Source organism: Panthera leo, chromosome E3 (assembly GCF_018350215.1).
Source record: "Panthera leo isolate Ple1 chromosome E3, P.leo_Ple1_pat1.1, whole genome shotgun sequence".
NCBI lineage: Eukaryota > Metazoa > Chordata > Mammalia > Carnivora > Felidae > Panthera > Panthera leo.
This window is the reverse complement of record NC_056694.1, coordinates 1,495,582-1,511,095: the sequence shown is the minus strand read 5'-3', so window position 1 is coordinate 1,511,095 and position 15,514 is coordinate 1,495,582. Positions and strand designations below refer to the sequence as shown.

The 15,514-nt window shown below is 62.5% G+C and overlaps 1 protein-coding gene across 5 annotated transcripts in view; it reads left to right on the top strand.

The window, feature by feature from the left end:
* Positions 1-15,514, top strand: part of MAD1L1 (mitotic arrest deficient 1 like 1) — a 317,511-nt gene that overhangs the window by 163,023 nt on the left and 138,974 nt on the right. For all 5 annotated transcript variants that reach the window (XM_042921292.1, XM_042921291.1, XM_042921290.1 and 2 more), the window contains one exon: positions 5,399-5,539. In XM_042921292.1, coding sequence (XP_042777226.1) covers positions 5,399-5,539 — 141 coding nt within the window. The remainder of the gene's footprint in view (positions 1-5,398; positions 5,540-15,514) is intronic.

Here is a 15,514-nt window from a genome sequence, read left to right as displayed (position 1 = left end):
TCCTTTCTTCTTTCTCGGTCTGGCTTCCGTGACCACTTGCCTTCGGCAATACGTCTTGTGTGCTCTCCTCCAGTGAAGTCGTTGCTGGTGAGCAGCTCCCTACCGCCCCAGACTGTGTGTCGCCGCGGACGGGCACGTCTGGCGGCCTTCCCGTGGCCAGCTTGCTGCGGGGGCCACATCCACGCATGTGGGTGTCTGCCCTCCCAGGGCGCACCCCATCCGCCCCCGCCCCTCGCGCACTCTGCAAGGTCTGCGATCTTCTGCAGCTGAGGGTGGGCGCTTCTAATCCATTCTGGAAGTTTCTCAGCCGTCGTGACCTTGACTGTTGCCCTCCGTCCGAGGTGCTGTTTCTCCCTGATTCTGATAGAAACCCTCAGCCTCCCAGTGCTCCCGTCACCCAGCCGCTGCCTCCTCTTTCCGGTTTGTCCTTTGTCTGCTTTCTGCTTTGTTCCTCAGATTTCAGCCACATCTGAATTGCTGTTCTACTTGTTCACGTTTTTGAATTGTTATTTTACCTTGTTGAGCTTTATTTAATTTGCATTTTGGTTTTGTTTTTAAATTTGCTTGTTTCTTTGATGTACTGTTTCTCGCTAATAATTTAAGTCCCTTTCTTTATTATTTTGAATGTACCGTGCATATTTTCTATTTCTGCTTCTGATTATTTTATTACCTGAGTACTGTGGGTTTAATTCTCCTAATTCCAGTGCTTGCTGGTCTATTTTCATTTTTCTTGTGTGATTTATTTGTATTTTTTACTGTTACCTTACGGTCCTTAGAACTTTCTCTTTGCAACTTGTTTGATGGGCAGAGCGTGGTCCTGCTTTCCCAGCCTGGATCTCTGCGTGTGCTCCTGCCACGAGCCTGCTCGCACTGTGGTCTTGCGGTGCTGTGCACAGTTAATCCGCCGGCAGTCAGCGCTGTGTGTGCCTGTGTGGGTAGGTACCACCATCTGTTTCTTTGTAAGGTTTGCCCCCTGTGCATACCGACTTTTTTGGTCCTGGTTCTCTGCTCTCGTCTCCCACCCGGTTCGGGCACCTGCAGGAAGGGACTGGTTCCAGTCCCTCCCCGGGAGACTCCTGCTCCGGGCTCCAGGGCCGGCCGTGCCCCCTGGACTCAGGAGGAGCCCAGGAGACTCAGGGGTCAGTTTACGTGAGGGGGGCACGTGCGAGGGGCAGTGTTTGTTAGGACCACGTGCCGGGGTGTCTGTGCCTGGGAGCCCGTGGAGTAGGGCGGCTCTGGTCTTTGGGAACCCAGGAGGACACAGCTCATCCGACACCAGTCAGGGCGATCGTGCGCAGGAGCAGCACCTCCCCTCTGGCCTCCGTCCCCGTCGTGGCCTGGCATTGCCTGAGGAGACGGGCTCTGAGCCCTGAACCAGACTCTGCGGTGCCTGCGGCTGCCGCTGCCTGGGGATTGCTGGGGTTTGCTGTCTGGGCATACGCGGGAGGAGCTCCAAGAGGGGCACCCCAGGGGATCTGTCACCCAGGGTTTGCACCGGTCGGGGTTTCATGTCGGGGGCTCGGTCTGTGATGTGGGGGCTTAGGGTCAGACGCGCCTCCCTGGCCTCAGAACAGGAAGGCTTTGGGCTGGAGGGGAGGAGACGGCCGGAAGAGAGACCCCTGACCCCAGAAGAGAGGCCCCAGGGGCTGTGCCTGCTGGATGTCCCTCACTGGTTTTTCGGACTTTGCACCTTTCCCCGTGTCCTCCCTCCTTCCTGCACCCTCTCGGGGAAATTACAAAAGCCTGCATCCCGGCCCAGCGTTGGGGGCTGGAGCGCTAGTGTCCCTGGGCATCGCGTTGGTGACCATGGCCCGTGGGACTGCAGAGGCGGGGGTCTGGGTCCCCGGGACCAGCCAGGGGTGAGAGGCGGCAGTGGGGCCTGCTGCTGGCAGGCCTGTCCCGTGAACAGAGCTGTCCTTGGGACAGAGGCAGGATTGGCTAGCACGGCCCGGCCAGCGTGGGCCCCAAGGGCAGGGAGGACAGTGGACGTCGTCTTCCCAGGCAGACCTGTCTGCCCAGCCCCATGGAGAAGAAGTTACCGCTCCTGGTGGAGGGTACTTTGGGCGGTGGGGAGCGGCCGCGGCTGAGATGCATACCGCCGGGGTCGGGGGGAAGGCCCGCGTCCGGGGCCCGCCAGCGTTGGTTTCGCTGTTCTGAGCTGCCCGCAGAGGGGCTCTGGCTTCCGCATCAGTAGATACAAGCCCGACAAAGTAGGGCATGTTTTTCAAACGCTCTTGGCTTTCCAGAGCATGTCAGCGGCCCCTGGGGTCGGCATCCTTCCTGCGGGAGACCCCAGACCCCTGGTGCGTGCGCAGCCCCTGTGCCTCAGCTTCCTGTCCAGAAGGCTGAGGCCTGCCTCGATGGCCACTCATTGCCAGCGTTGGGGCTGGCTGTGCACCGTCGCACAGCACCGCCTACCAGCCCTGTCCCCTCATTTCTGCTGAGGAAGGAAGCATTTAGTTTGTCCAGAGCCCCTGGTCTCTGCCCTCCTCAGGTTCCGGCCCCTTACTGGGAGCATTCCAGAGCTTCCAGAAGATTCCTCCTGTCCCTGGTACCAACCTGCCTGCGGGGCTCAGCGCCGGTTGGGGAGGTGGGCCGGAAGACAGGACGGCTGGGCAGGGTCTTGAGCCGTCAGTCCTGCGTCTGTCCTGGAGTCGGGCACTGGCCCGTCAGCCCTTGGCGGGGAGGGAGGCTCCGTGTCCTGGAGGCCCGGGGGCAGGAGGGCCGGTGACTGTTACCCACACACGAGGCTGCCGGGCCAGCGCGCTCCTTCCCAGACGGCTGGGGCGGCGAGGGCGGGGCGGGGCCTGGGGTTCATCTGCGCGTGGGCGACCGACCCTGCCCTCATCCACGCGTGGAGCTGCCAATGACTCTGTGACCAGCAGGCATGCTCGAAGTCAACGGGACTGCTCTGCGCCCGGCGGCAAGTGTCCCCTTCTACTTCTTCGGGCGAGTCTCTGAGGCCTCCTCGTGGACCGGATGCCTGTTTGTTCAGAGATTAATCATCGGCGTTTGCTCAAGTGGAAACAAAGCAAACTTTACCACAAGCGGAATTGGTCATTAAAAAGTCATTATCAAATAAAACCAGCACACTTGGTCTTTCGCTTTTCCTCGTAATGACAAAGCGATGTCTTTACCGGGAACGAACGACGAACTTGCTCCCAAACGTTTTCCTCCTCGCCGGCCGAGGCGCCCGCAGACCCGATGAAGAGTGCCGTGCTGGAAGGCGGGTTGCGGGGATTTATTGGTCGATCAGGGAGACGATCACAGCTTGCTCAGGAAGGCGAGTCCCCCCGCCCGGGCCCCCCGGGGCGCCCGCACTCTGCTAGGGACGACTCCGGTAACCAGCTCGAGCCATAAAAGTCAATACGAAGATAAAGGATTTCAATAAAATTGTGACACTCGATAAACCTTCCTGTGGAAACAAATTTCCCACGGACGTGCGACCAGTTCCAGTTGGATTTGTAACTTTAATTTCTCGGTGAATTTCTTGTCATCAGCTAATTGTGCAGTCCGCGGCAGGGCGAAGACCGAGTCTGAGGCTCGTGAGCCCTGTGCCTTCCCCCGGTCCCACCCGAGAAGAAGGGGCCTCTCCAACCCGGAGGACGTTGAGTGGGGGGGCCGTTTCGGGGCCGTGAAGGTGCCTGTGCGGACTGTCCCTGTGGTGCGCCTGGTCGCCCTGCCCTGATGGGACAGCGGCCGAGAGCCGGGCCGGCGCAGAGCCGGGCGGTGCCAGGGCCGGAGCGGGTGCGCCGTGAACCCGTGGAGGTGTGTTTGGCGACACGGGTGAGGCCACCGGGCCTCGTTCACGGGGCGGCGCGTGGACGCTGCATCCGTGATGGCGTCAGCCCTCGGGTCCGCTGTGTGTGAGCGGGGATTAACCCACTGATCTGGGAACTGATGCTGGGGATGACTGCTCCGGCCTCGGGGCCCCGGCTGGAGCAGAGTCGGGCCAGACCCGGCCCGTGCACACCCCACCCTTCCTCCCTGGGCTGTGCTGCCCCAGGCAGAGCCCCGGAGCTCCGTGTCCCGCAGCAGCGGCATCTCTGGGCACCTGTGTGCGATAGAGACCCTCAGGCCCCAGCCCGGTCTGCGGAGCTGACCCCCGGGACACTGGCCCACGTGAAGCTCTGAGACGCGTGCGCCGGTGCACCTGGGTGTCTGCGGGGTGATGGGATTTTCTCCCTGCGGGCTTCCCAGGTGACAGCAGCCCGCAGAATGTGGGGCGGGAGAGCAGGTGCCAGCCCCAGCTCAGGCCTGTGTTAGGGCCGAGGAAGAGTCCAGGTTCCTAGGGCATGAGAATGGACGGTGGGCAGCCCACAGGGGAGACAGAGGCTCCTTTCTGGGTACGGGTGCCCTCTGTGCAGACCCTCCAGAGCCGCTCGGCTGCTGGACCGAGGGACACCTCGGGTCTCTGCGACTTTCCCTGGCTGGCCTCCAGGAGGTTGTCTCCCCGCACGAACATCTGAGGAAGGAATCTTCCAGTCCTGGGCAGGAGAAGCCGCCCATGCCTCCCAGGGCCCCTGACTCTGGTTCACACTCAGCCTTAATAAGCGTTTCTGGCAGGACACCCCTGAGCAGTGGCTTCTCTGTGGCGCTTGGTCCTGATGCAGTGCCATCGGTACATCCTTCCCCGAAACCTGGTGCGTCTTTGCAGGGGGCTCTCCCTTTGTGCAAGAAATGGAGAAAGGGTGCCGGGCCTGGCTGGTGCCCAGTGACACATCTGTGGCCTGAGATTGGGGCCCCAGGCATCCTGTGAGCTGTGTGGGGAGACAGGGAGCTTGCTAAGGCCAGAGCTAATGAGTGGGGAGCCAGGGGCGGTTCGCGTCTGGGTGGAAGGAACGTGCATCCCGCTTCTTGCTCCCACCCGGTCGCCTGCTGCTTGGATGGATCTGTCCTCTCTCCCGAGTGCTGCGTGCAGCCTGGCCCAGAGGCCAGGTCAGGAGTCACGGGCGGTGGGGCATTCAAACCCACGGCCTGGCCTGGTCCCGCCGCCGCTGCGTTCCTGGGACCGTGTCTGGAGTTTGGCGGCCCCCGGGGCTGGCGGGATGGGATAGAGGGCCTCTGCGCAGCTGGGGCAGTCGGCAGGCCCGGGGAGGGGGCTCTGGCCACCACAGGCCTCCATAGACCCTGCAGCTCGAGGCCGGGCGGTCGTGGGGAGCACCCGGGCCCAGCCCGGCCTTGGGCTGTGCTCAGGCTGCTGGTTCAGAGCCGCTCAGGCCCCGTCTTGGCCTCACGGGGCTCTGTGAGGATCCAAACGCCCCTCGGCCCGTTGAGAGGCCGCGTGAGCCCCCCACCCTCCTGCTGCCTCCGCGTGGCGTCTGCTGTCACGTCGTGCGTGTTCCTCCGGGGTCCCGTCACCGTCCCCGGCCTGACCGCCTGCTGTGTGTGCCCACAGGAGCGAGACGGCATGCGTGCCATCCTGGGGTCCTACGACAGCGAGCTGACCCCGGCCGAGTACTCGCCCCAGCTGACCCGTCGGATGCGTGAGGCCGAGGACATGGTCCAGAAGGTGCACGCGCACAGCTCGGAGATGGAGGTGAGTGTGCGGGCGGGCCCGGCGTGTGTGGGCTCCGCGCCCCGACCGGCGGCCGGGGGAGGGGGGCCGCCAAGGGGCCGTGGCAGTGCTGTCACGTGCAGACCTTCGGCGGTGGTTCGAATGGCTGTTCCTGCCGCACCCAGCGAGTCGCCGTAAGCATCAGCGTGTTAATAGCCATCTGGTTACGGCACACCAGGTGCCGTGTGGCACGTTACCGAGGAGAGATTTGCGCGGAAGGCTCTCTGACCCCTTCGGTCCTCCCTGGCATGTTTTACGTGAGAGCTCCCTCTTGTCCGTGTGCCGTGTGCACCCTCCTCACTTAAGTACGAGGCCCGCGGTTCTGGCACCTCCAGGGCCGCGTTTGGGGTGATGGGGTGATGGGGGTGACTTGAGAACCTATGGGCTGGCACGGTTAACCCGTCTCACCTTTCCGGGCCTGCACGCGGTCTGTCTCACCGGCTCTGGTAACCTCCACGAGGGCTCACCAGGGCCCGAGCGGCTGCCTGCAGGGAGGAGCAGGCTCGGGGAGGCTGGCCGCCAGGCATTCCCCGGCCAGGCTCCCCGCTCCCTGTCCCTGGCTGTTCTGGAACATCAACAAGCAGGTGGAGAGAAGCTCGCTGCCTTCAGGTGCCCGCGATTGGCAGCCGGCCCCCTTTGGGGGAGCGCAGGCAGTGGTTGGGTCAGTGCACCCTGGGGGTCGGGCCTGGACCCTGTCCAGCCCTTCTCAGAGGCCCGGGTCCCCTGTGGAGTGCTGTGTGCCTCCTGGCCCCCAGCAGGTGGCAGCAGACGAAGCACCAGGTCCTGCTCCGTTCAGGCCTGCGGTGGGGCGGGGTGGGGGGTGTGGGGGCTCCCCAGGCCTGTCTCCTTCTCTCATCGCCAAGACTCCCCTGGCCTCCCTCTAGCCTCTCTCAGAACCTGTGCCAGGAGAAGAGGAGGGTGCCCTCCCCCTCCTCCCCGGGAGGCCGAGGTGGCTGCCTGGCACATGTCACGGGAGGGTGCGGGGTAGGGGTGAGGATGGGGGTCTGGGGCAGGGGTGGGGTGGCGATGCCCACCACATGCCAAGTCTCAGAGCTCCTTCTGCCGGGGGACCCGGTGCCCGACGAGTTCAGTCCCGTGCCAGCTGCTGCTGGCACTCAGGGACCCCTGCTCTCGAGTTGGCCGTGGGACCAGGACCCATCACGCGGTGTGAGGGAGCCGGTCGGGGAGCCCCGTCTCGCCCACTTGCGGTGACGTGTGTCACCCCCGCAGCGAGGCCCACGCCGTCTAATCAGGGTGTGGGGTGGGACGCGGTGCTCTGGCGGCCGGAGCAGGGGCAGCCTGGCCGCTTGCCGGGACCGCAGGGCTCCCTGCCGCGCACGTGCGCAGAGAGGCGCACACGCAGCCAGTGGCGCTTTGTGCGCTTGGAGGAGGGCGGTGGCTCTTTAGCGGGGGTCTCGCGTGGAAGGGAAGAGGCGGAGATGCGCCAGATACCGCGTTCCCCTGCTCCTTCCGTGCGGCCCGTCGGTGGCACGGAGACCGGGCTCGCTCAGTGGCCGCCTTGCAACTAGCGACCGTTCTCACGCAGGCTCTCCCGTGGCACCAGGACCGCCCCGGTTCCCCCATGAGAGGCACCCCTGACCCGCTTGTCACCCAGGAGGAGGTCTGGGTTAGGGAGAAGGGGGCCCGGCTTTAGGAACTAAGCCCATAGCAACACAAGGAGGGGCTTTGGTGGGGGGGGGGGGGTCTTGGGTTCAGGAAAGTCTTGGGGCGAGCTCCCAGATGACGTGGACGTCATGCCTGCCATCGGCGACACCAGCAGGAACGGGGTGGGCACCGTGTGGCAGCTGGAGCCAGACCGGGGACCCAGGGCCAGCTCTGCCTCTCCTGCTGTCACCTTCTGTGACCGGCGTCCATCTCCTGACGGGTGTTGTCCTGTCCTGTCCCCTGGCCCCGTGGGTGGTGGCTCTCTCTGCAGAACAGGGGAGGAGGGAGAGCACCCGGGGGCATTTCCCCGTGCTCGGGTCAGGCAGGGCGAGGGTCCCGGCTCAGGCTGCGGATGCAGTCCCCCTGAAAGCTAGCAAACAGGTCCCTCGGGAGCTGGTGGGGTCGGGAGAGAAGGGCACGGTGCTGCTGTGCTGGGCCCTGTGGGTGGTGGCGGTGGACTGTGAGTCGGGGTCTGCTCTGTTTAGTTTTCTGCCCACTCCCGGGTCTGGGAGCCTCATGGACGTGCCAGAAGGCAGGGACAGAGCCTTACCTTGAGGCGAGGCACCGAAACCCAGATGCTGGCCTGACCTGCGTTTGGCCCCGACACGCTCCCGTGGAGCCGAGTCCTGCAGACCCAGGCGTCCCGTTGATGGAGGGCGGGCACGTGAGGGTGCCGGTGGGTTCACGGTCTTCATAGGGAGCATCTGCTCTCTGGCGGCCTGAGGGGCCTGGCCAGACCCTCCTTCCATCTCCAGCCTGACCGGTTTGGGGGACAGACCTCCGGGTCCGGACTGTCCCCCGCAGGGCAGCTCGTCACGGGCACGCAGGGTCCCCGAAGCCCTTTCTCCCGTCTCTCGGCCGTGGGGCTGCGCTCCAGACAGGAGTCCCGACCCCTCCCTGCCTGCAGGCCTGGGCTGCGACCTCAGCTCTGCCTACCTGCTTCCTGACCCCCAGCGGGCAGGCAGCCTCGGGAGAGGCCTGGGGCCCAGTGTCGGGCTTGGGCCGGGACGGCCTGCTGGTCCAGTCCAGCGGCCGCAAGGTAGGGAACAGTCACGGGTGCCCCAGCCTTGCCTCCGCGCCCCCCCCCCCCCCCGCCACCCCCCAGGGTCACAGAGGCCACATGCTGACCCCGGATCCTGTAGGCCACAGAGTGCCGCCCTCCAGGGTTCAGGGGCTGTTTTCCCGTTCTTATTTATTAAACAGGAACATTTTATGTATCAGGATCTCGGAGAGCTTCAAAAGCTGCTCCAGGGGGCCTGACAGAAGTTTATTGGTTGAGCATCGTGTGTTGGCACACAGCGAAAAGTTACGTAACTTCATAGAACCTGGTTGTTAAGGTTCCTTACTGCCTCCCAGTCAAGCCATCCGTCACGGCGCCGATGCAGGCAAAGCGCCGGGGGCACACGGAGGCCCAGGACGAGCAGCCTTGCGCCGAGCGCTCGCTGGCGAGCCCCCGGAGTCGCTCCCATTTTGTTCAACCGCCTTAAGGAGCCGCGGGGAGCCGCGAGGTGCGTGCAGGGAGAACACCCCCACGGCCCGCGGGGTCCGATTACGGCGGCGGGTTAACTCTCCGCGGCTCCCCGCCCGCCTGACGGATTGCCGGTCTGGAAGGCAAGGTCCAGGGGGACGGAGGGAGAGAACATCGTTGCCATGCCGCCGCTCGGCGCGCCTGGCGGGGGTGGGGTGTGCACCTCTCTCTCTGCCTCTGCCCACCGCCACCTGCTGCTTTTCCCTTTCGTTTCCCGGCGGGCTCTCTTTCCCTCCTTGTTGTCTTTGTGTTCGGTCCTCACGCTGTCCTGAACGTCTTCTCTCTCTCACCCCCCGCTCTCTGCCACGGCTGCCACCTGCGCTCCAGCCCTCACCCCGGGCCCCCGTGGCTCCTCACTCGGGTCAGCGGGTCAGCCTTGTCCGTAGAGGGCCAGGTGGTAAGTTCCGTGGGCTGTGTGGCCACACGGTCGGCTCTGTGGCTGTGGCAGCTGGAAGGCAGCTTCGGGCCGTCTGTGGATGGTGGGGGCTGCTGTGTCCCACTGAAACTTTACCGGCAAAACAGGTGGGGGGGCCTGGAATCGGGAGGCGGGCTGTGGTTGTCGGATGCCTGGTCTAGCCCCGGCTCTTCCTGGGACCCCCGGGATGCTGCTGCTTGATGTGAAGCCACCCCAACAGCGTGGGGCTCCCGCACCCGGTTGGGTGGCACTGGGCCCCACGCGGCCTGTCCGGCACAGCACGCGGTATGCCCTCACACGGGCCGCGCCAGTGGGCCCCCCTGTTCACTGATGGGAAGGATGGGGGCGGGGCGAGTTTGACGAGGTCCCTGCTTCTTTCCAGGCGCTGTAGTTCCCTCGCTGAGCTTAATCGGGTGGTTCTAACGTGGAGCACGTCTGAGTCCGGCAGACACGGCCCAGTGAGGCGGACCGGGGAATGCTGAGATTGGGAGAATCCCAGCGGCCCGTCTCTAGTGAAGTTGGTGCCACTTTGCGTGGAGTTTATTTATTCCGTTTAATAAAGCAGCTGCAGAGGTTGATAGCGCGCGTCACAAACTTCCTCCGTCGACCGAGCTATAAATATGCAGCTCGTGCTGCTCTGATCCAACATATCAGCCCGATTTGTTTTTCCAATTTATTTAATTAAAACAGATAATGGTGCTGTTGGCTTCAGGAAGGTGTGAGGAAAAATCCCGATTTCACATGGCGGTGGGTCCGAAAGCGCTTCCCTCTTCCAGCACGGGGAGGATGGCCGCCCCGATGCTACCAGCCGCCCGCCCCGCGCTGCCTCTGCGAGGGTCCTACCGCAGTGCTTGCGCCCTCCTGCCCTGGCTGCGGGAGGGGTGGTTTGGCCTCCGGAGGAACCCCGGGGAGCTCACAGATCCGCGCTACTTACAAACGCCGTCTGGTCGTTCCCCTTGCACAAAGACCTCAGGGTGACTATCCTGGAAAAAAGCGCCCACAACACCGTGGAAAATCTCGAGACAGCGTTAAACTGTATTACAGACAAGGGGAAACAAGCAGGGGTGAGTGAGAAGAGCCGGGCCCGGGGAACCCTCCGTGGGGAATGCTCCCCAGCGTGCAGGTGGGAGACCCAGGGGAGGCAGACGTCGTGGGGAGGCACTGGCTCCCGTGCTTGGGACAGAGGCGGGAGGCCCGTGCAGGACGCCTCAGGGAGCCCCGGCCTGCGCGTGTCACTACCGGCCGCCCCGTGGGTCGGGCCGCTGCCCCCTCCTGCGCTCTGAGAAGGGCGGGCGCTAGGCTTGCGGAGCCGGCTGCCGCCAGCTCCGCGGATGTGTGATCGGCCCATACGAAACGACAGACACCCAAGGGGTGCGGGGTGGTGCCGCGCTGACCCCACCGCTGTGGCTCGTCGTCGCCCCCGCGTCGCCCGGCCTCCCCCACAGGCCATTTTTGTAGCGGGAGCAGAGTGTGATGTGCTGTCTTGGCGGGTCCAAGCTCGTGACGCCGAATCATCAGCGTGCTCCTGTCCCCTTGCTGCGTGTGAGGCCCCCACGTCTCATTCCCCTCACGCCCGGAAGCGAGTACGCTCTCACCCGCACCCCGTTTCTCCCACCTGGCCCCGGCCGACCGCCTTGCCGCTCTCCCTTCCTGCCAGCTGGGCGTCCTCAGGGTCTGCGTGTCCGTGAGGGTTTGCAGCGTTTTCACGTGTCTTCCTTCCTTTTCGCTTCACGCAGTGTCCTCCGGGTTCCTTCGTCTTGTCGCAGATGACGGCGTCTCATCCTTTTCTGAAGCGAAGCAACGCTCCATCGTGTATGGGTAGCGCGTTTGTCCGCCGTCCACTGGCGGCGCCTCGCCTCAGCTCTTTGCGTGTCTGGGCCGCCGTGAGCCGGGCCGCGGAGAACCTGGGCGTCCGGGCCTTCTTTGAGAGGGAGCTTTCGTTTCCTTTTGACACGTTCCCAGAACGGGAACACCGGATCGTGCGGGTCATACTTGTAGTTTTAAGTTTCTGAGGAGCCTCCGCACGGTTTCCCCTGGCGGCTGCGCCCGTTTGCGGTCCCCCCAGCGGCGCGCGGCGCGTCCCTCAGCGACGCTCGCCGTCTCTCGTCTCGTTTAGCACACCCGCCCTCGCCAGCGTGAGGGGCACCCGACCGGTCCCGACGTGCGTGTGCCTGATGCTGCGTGTGCTGTGCGCCTTGTCGTGGACCTGCCGGCCGGCCGCGTTTGCGGCGCCCTGTTGCGGATTGGCTGGGCGTCCGTGTTCTCGGGGAAAACTGTGCATCCTTTGCCCACTGTTTGTTTGGGTGTTTGGTGATTTGATATCGGGTCGCACGAGTTCCTTACATACGCGGTTGTTAACCCCTTATCCACGTACGGTTCGCAAATTCTGTCTCCCACCACCTTCCGTTTTGTCAGTGGTTTCCTGTGCGGGCAGAAGATTTTTAGTTGGATTCAGAGCCACCGGTTTGTTTTTGCCTTTGTTGCCTGTGCTTTTGATATCAAATCAAAAAAAAAAAAAAAACCAAAACAAACCATCACAAAGATGAATGAGCCTTTCCCGTTTTCTTCTTGGACTTTTAATGGTTCCGGGTCCGTGTTTGGAGTTGATTTTGTGCGTGTGGTGTGAGACTAGGGGTCCACTACTGTTCCTTTGCATGTGGACATCCAGTTTCCTCAAGGCTGTTCCTTGAAGAGCCTGTCCTTTCCCCGTCGTGAATCCTTGACAGCTTTACTTCTGGGCTCCCTGTTCTGCCGCGTCGGTCTGCATGTCTGTTCTTGTGCGGGCGTTACTCCGTCTTGATTACTGCGGCTTCGTGGCGGCTTGAAATCAGGAAGTGTGATGCCTCCGGCCTCGCCGTCCTTGTTTAAGATTTCTTTAGCTATTCAGGGTCTTCTGAGGTTCGGTACATATTTTAGGATTACTTTTTCTGTTTTTGTGACAAATGCCATAGGGATTGCATTGAATCCGGAGTTTCCTTTGGGTAACGGACATTTTAAAAAACGTATATATTAATTTATTTTGAGCGAGAGAGAGGAAGAGAGAGCATGAGCGAGGGAGGGGCAGAGAGAGAGGGAGAGAGAGCATCCCAGGCAGGCTCCCTGCTGTCAGTGCAGAGCCTGATGTGGGCCTCGAATTCACAAACCGGGAGATCACGACCTGAGCCGAAAGCAGCAGTTGACTGCTTAACCGGCTGAGCCACCCAGGCGCCCCAGGTAATGTGGACGTTTTAACAGTATTAGGTCTTCCAGTCCGTGAGTGTGGAATGACTTTGTATTTGTTTGTGTTTTGTTCGGTTTCTTTGGTCAGTGTTTTACAGTTTTCAGTCTATAGGTCTTTCACCTCCTCCCTTAGATTTATTTCTGGGTATTTTATTGCTTTTTTGATGCTGATGCAGTAGAATTGTTTCCTTGTTCAGATTGTTCGCTGTCAGCCTATAGAAACGCATCTGACTTTTGCGACGTGAGTTACGAATCCCGTGACTCTACTGAATTCGTTGGTTACCTCTAACAGTTTTCTGGTGGCGTCTCATTTCCCGCATGTACGGTCATGTCACCTGCAGGGACAGTTTTACTTGTTCCTTGCTGACTGGGACGTCTGTTTCTTTTTCTTGTCTGATTGCTGTGGCCAGGACTTCGAGTACTGTGTTGAGTAAGCATGGAGACGGTGGGTGGTACCTAATTAATTGTTATCGTGAAAGCGTGTTGATTTTTGTCAGGTGTTTTCTTTGTATCTGTTGAAACGATCGTATGATTTTTATGCTACGTTCTGTTAATATGTTGCGTGCCGTCGCTTGATTTGTGGATGTTGAGCCGTCTTTGCATCCCAGGGATAAATCCCACTTGGTCACGGTATGTCATCCTTTTAACGTGCTGTGGAGTGTGGTTTTCTAGTACTTTGTTGAGGATTTCTGCATCTGGGTTCATCAGGATACCGGCCTGTGGTTTTCTTGTAGCGTCCTTGTCTGGCTTTGCCTCGGGCTAATCTTGGCCTCGTAAGATGAGTTTGGAAGTGTTCTTTTCTCTTCCGTAGTTTTGGAGGAGTTTGAGAAGGATTGGTAATAATTCTTGAACTGGTCTCGGGCCTTTCTTTGTTGGGAGATTTTTTTTTATTACTGATTCAGCCTTCTTGTTATTGTTCTGTTTGTATCTTCTGTTTCTTTGTGGTTTATCCTCCAGAGCTTGTGCGTTTCTAGGAGTTCATTTGTTTCTTTCTGATCGTTTGCTTTGTTGGTAATTGTATCTGGTAATCTCTTAACGACTCGGCACCTTCGAGTGGTCTCTCGTTAACACGTCCTCCCTTGTTTCTGGTTTAAGTCTGTCAGACTTATTTTTAACTGAGTTTCACTAAATGTTTGTCCGTTTTGGTTATTTTTTCAAGACACCGGCTTAGCTTTGGTCATCTTTTCCGTCCTCACCAATGGAGAGTTCTCTCAGTCCACCGTCTGTGGGGCGACAGCTGGAGACCCCTGTCCGGCCACCTTGCTGGCGTCCCAGCCCAGTGCTTCTCCTGGCTCATTGTGGGGATGCAGCACCTTTGGGACTGGCCTCTGGTTGTCTCGCTCCAGATTAAACCTGTGGCAGCGGTTCTCAAACTCGGTGCACGTTGGGATGGCTGTGGGCCCCTTCCTCAGAGGTGTGGGGGGTGCTGGGCTGAAACGCTGTACCTGTGGCGAGCTCCCGGGTGACGGGGCAGCTCCGGTCCCTGGCCACGCTGAGAGCCCTGCCCCAGCGTGAGCCCCCGGGGCTGCCACACGGGAGGGACCGAGCCCTGCACGGGGTCCCGGGCTTCTCCACGGAGCGCCTCACAGGGCTGGGCGTGCTCTGGGGCTGGGAGAGGCGCTGGCCGCCCGGGTCACAGGGCTGGCCTCGGTGGCGTGGACGCCTCTACCTGCCGGGCTGCGGCAGCCGCGGCCGGCTGGCTTCGGGCCGTCACCTGGCCCTGTGAGCAGGCTGCCCGCTTAAGGTGCCCGCGGGTCTGTTTTGTGGCCGCCGTCCACGCTGGGGGTGCGGGCGGCTCTGCTCGCCCCTCGCGGCCTCTGCTGGGCAGAAAGCACGAGTGGGTCTGGGTCCTGCACCCGGCGGGGCCCGCGGACCCGCAAGTGCGGCGGAGCAGAGGGGCCGGCGGCCCGAGGCCTCCGGCTCCTTCCCTGCACGTGCCCTGCGACTTTGGGCGTGCCCCCTCCGTGGGCTCTGACTTCCCCTCCTCCTGGCCAGGTGTCCTCGCGTCCTCCCGGCTTGGTCGGCCAGCTGCGGCAGCCTGTCGCGGCCTGCGGGGACTGCCCCTCGGCCGTGCCCGGGCTCCCGCGCTGGCAGGGCGCTGGCTCTTCATACACAGCAGCTTCTCACCTCTGGGTAAAAATAGCGACGCGAGGTCTTGGTGCAGCCTCTGCCTGTCACAAGTGGCGCGTGGGCCTGGGGCACGAGTCTGAGTGCAGCGGCCACCCGGGGGCCCGGCCGGAGGACGTGTCCCCGAACCGGGAAGTGCCGTGTGAGCTGCTGGGCTGACGCGGCTCTGTGGCCACCCCGGCCTCTCCGCACGCCCCGTCCCCCTCACGCGTGCTCCCGGGCGTGCTGCCTCCACTCACGGGCACTCCCGCCAGCCCCTCTGATTTGCAGACCCCCGGTCGGCTGGGCTGCAGCTCCAGGGTCCGAGGCCTCCCGCGGCTGCTGCGGGCGTCTGTTCCCCGCAGGTGGTGCCTCCAGCCTTGTCACTGCGACCGGCCCTGTGGACCAGCCTGCTGCTCCCTGGCCCCCGCCTCCCTTCTTAGCCCCCTGCCAGCTCCGTGCCTGCAGAGCCCCCCTCTTGCCATCACCTCAGGACCCCCCCGGCGTGGAGGACGAGCACCAGTGTGAGGTCACTGGTCACGGGCGGGCCAGGGGCCGGCAGGGTCACAGGAGTGACACCTGACTCCCGTGCAAGGCACGTGGTCCTGCCTGTGGAGGACACACGCGTACTCCTGCAGCACCCACCCCCCCACCCCCCCTCCCCCCCCAGGTCCCCAGAGTGTGAACGCCGGCTGCAGGGAGGAAGCTGCCCCTCCTGGGAGCCTGGCCAGAAACTGCAGTGTGTGTGCCCCGCTTGGACTCCGTCCAGAACACGGGCAGTGACCACTGCTCCCCGGCCCCCAGCCCTCATGCACCTGTGCAGGGGCTTCAGGCGCACCGGGTGCACGTCCTCCTCTCCTGGGCCGTGAGCCCGGCCCTCTGTGTGGCCTCAGCTCCTCGGGTGTTGTGAGTGGAACAGCCCAGGGGGCGTGTGGGTGGCCGGGTGGCGCTCTGCTGCTCAGGGGACAGCCCGGCTCTAGCACAAGTGTCAGGGATGCGGCCGGAGTCACCGCAGGGCCAGGCC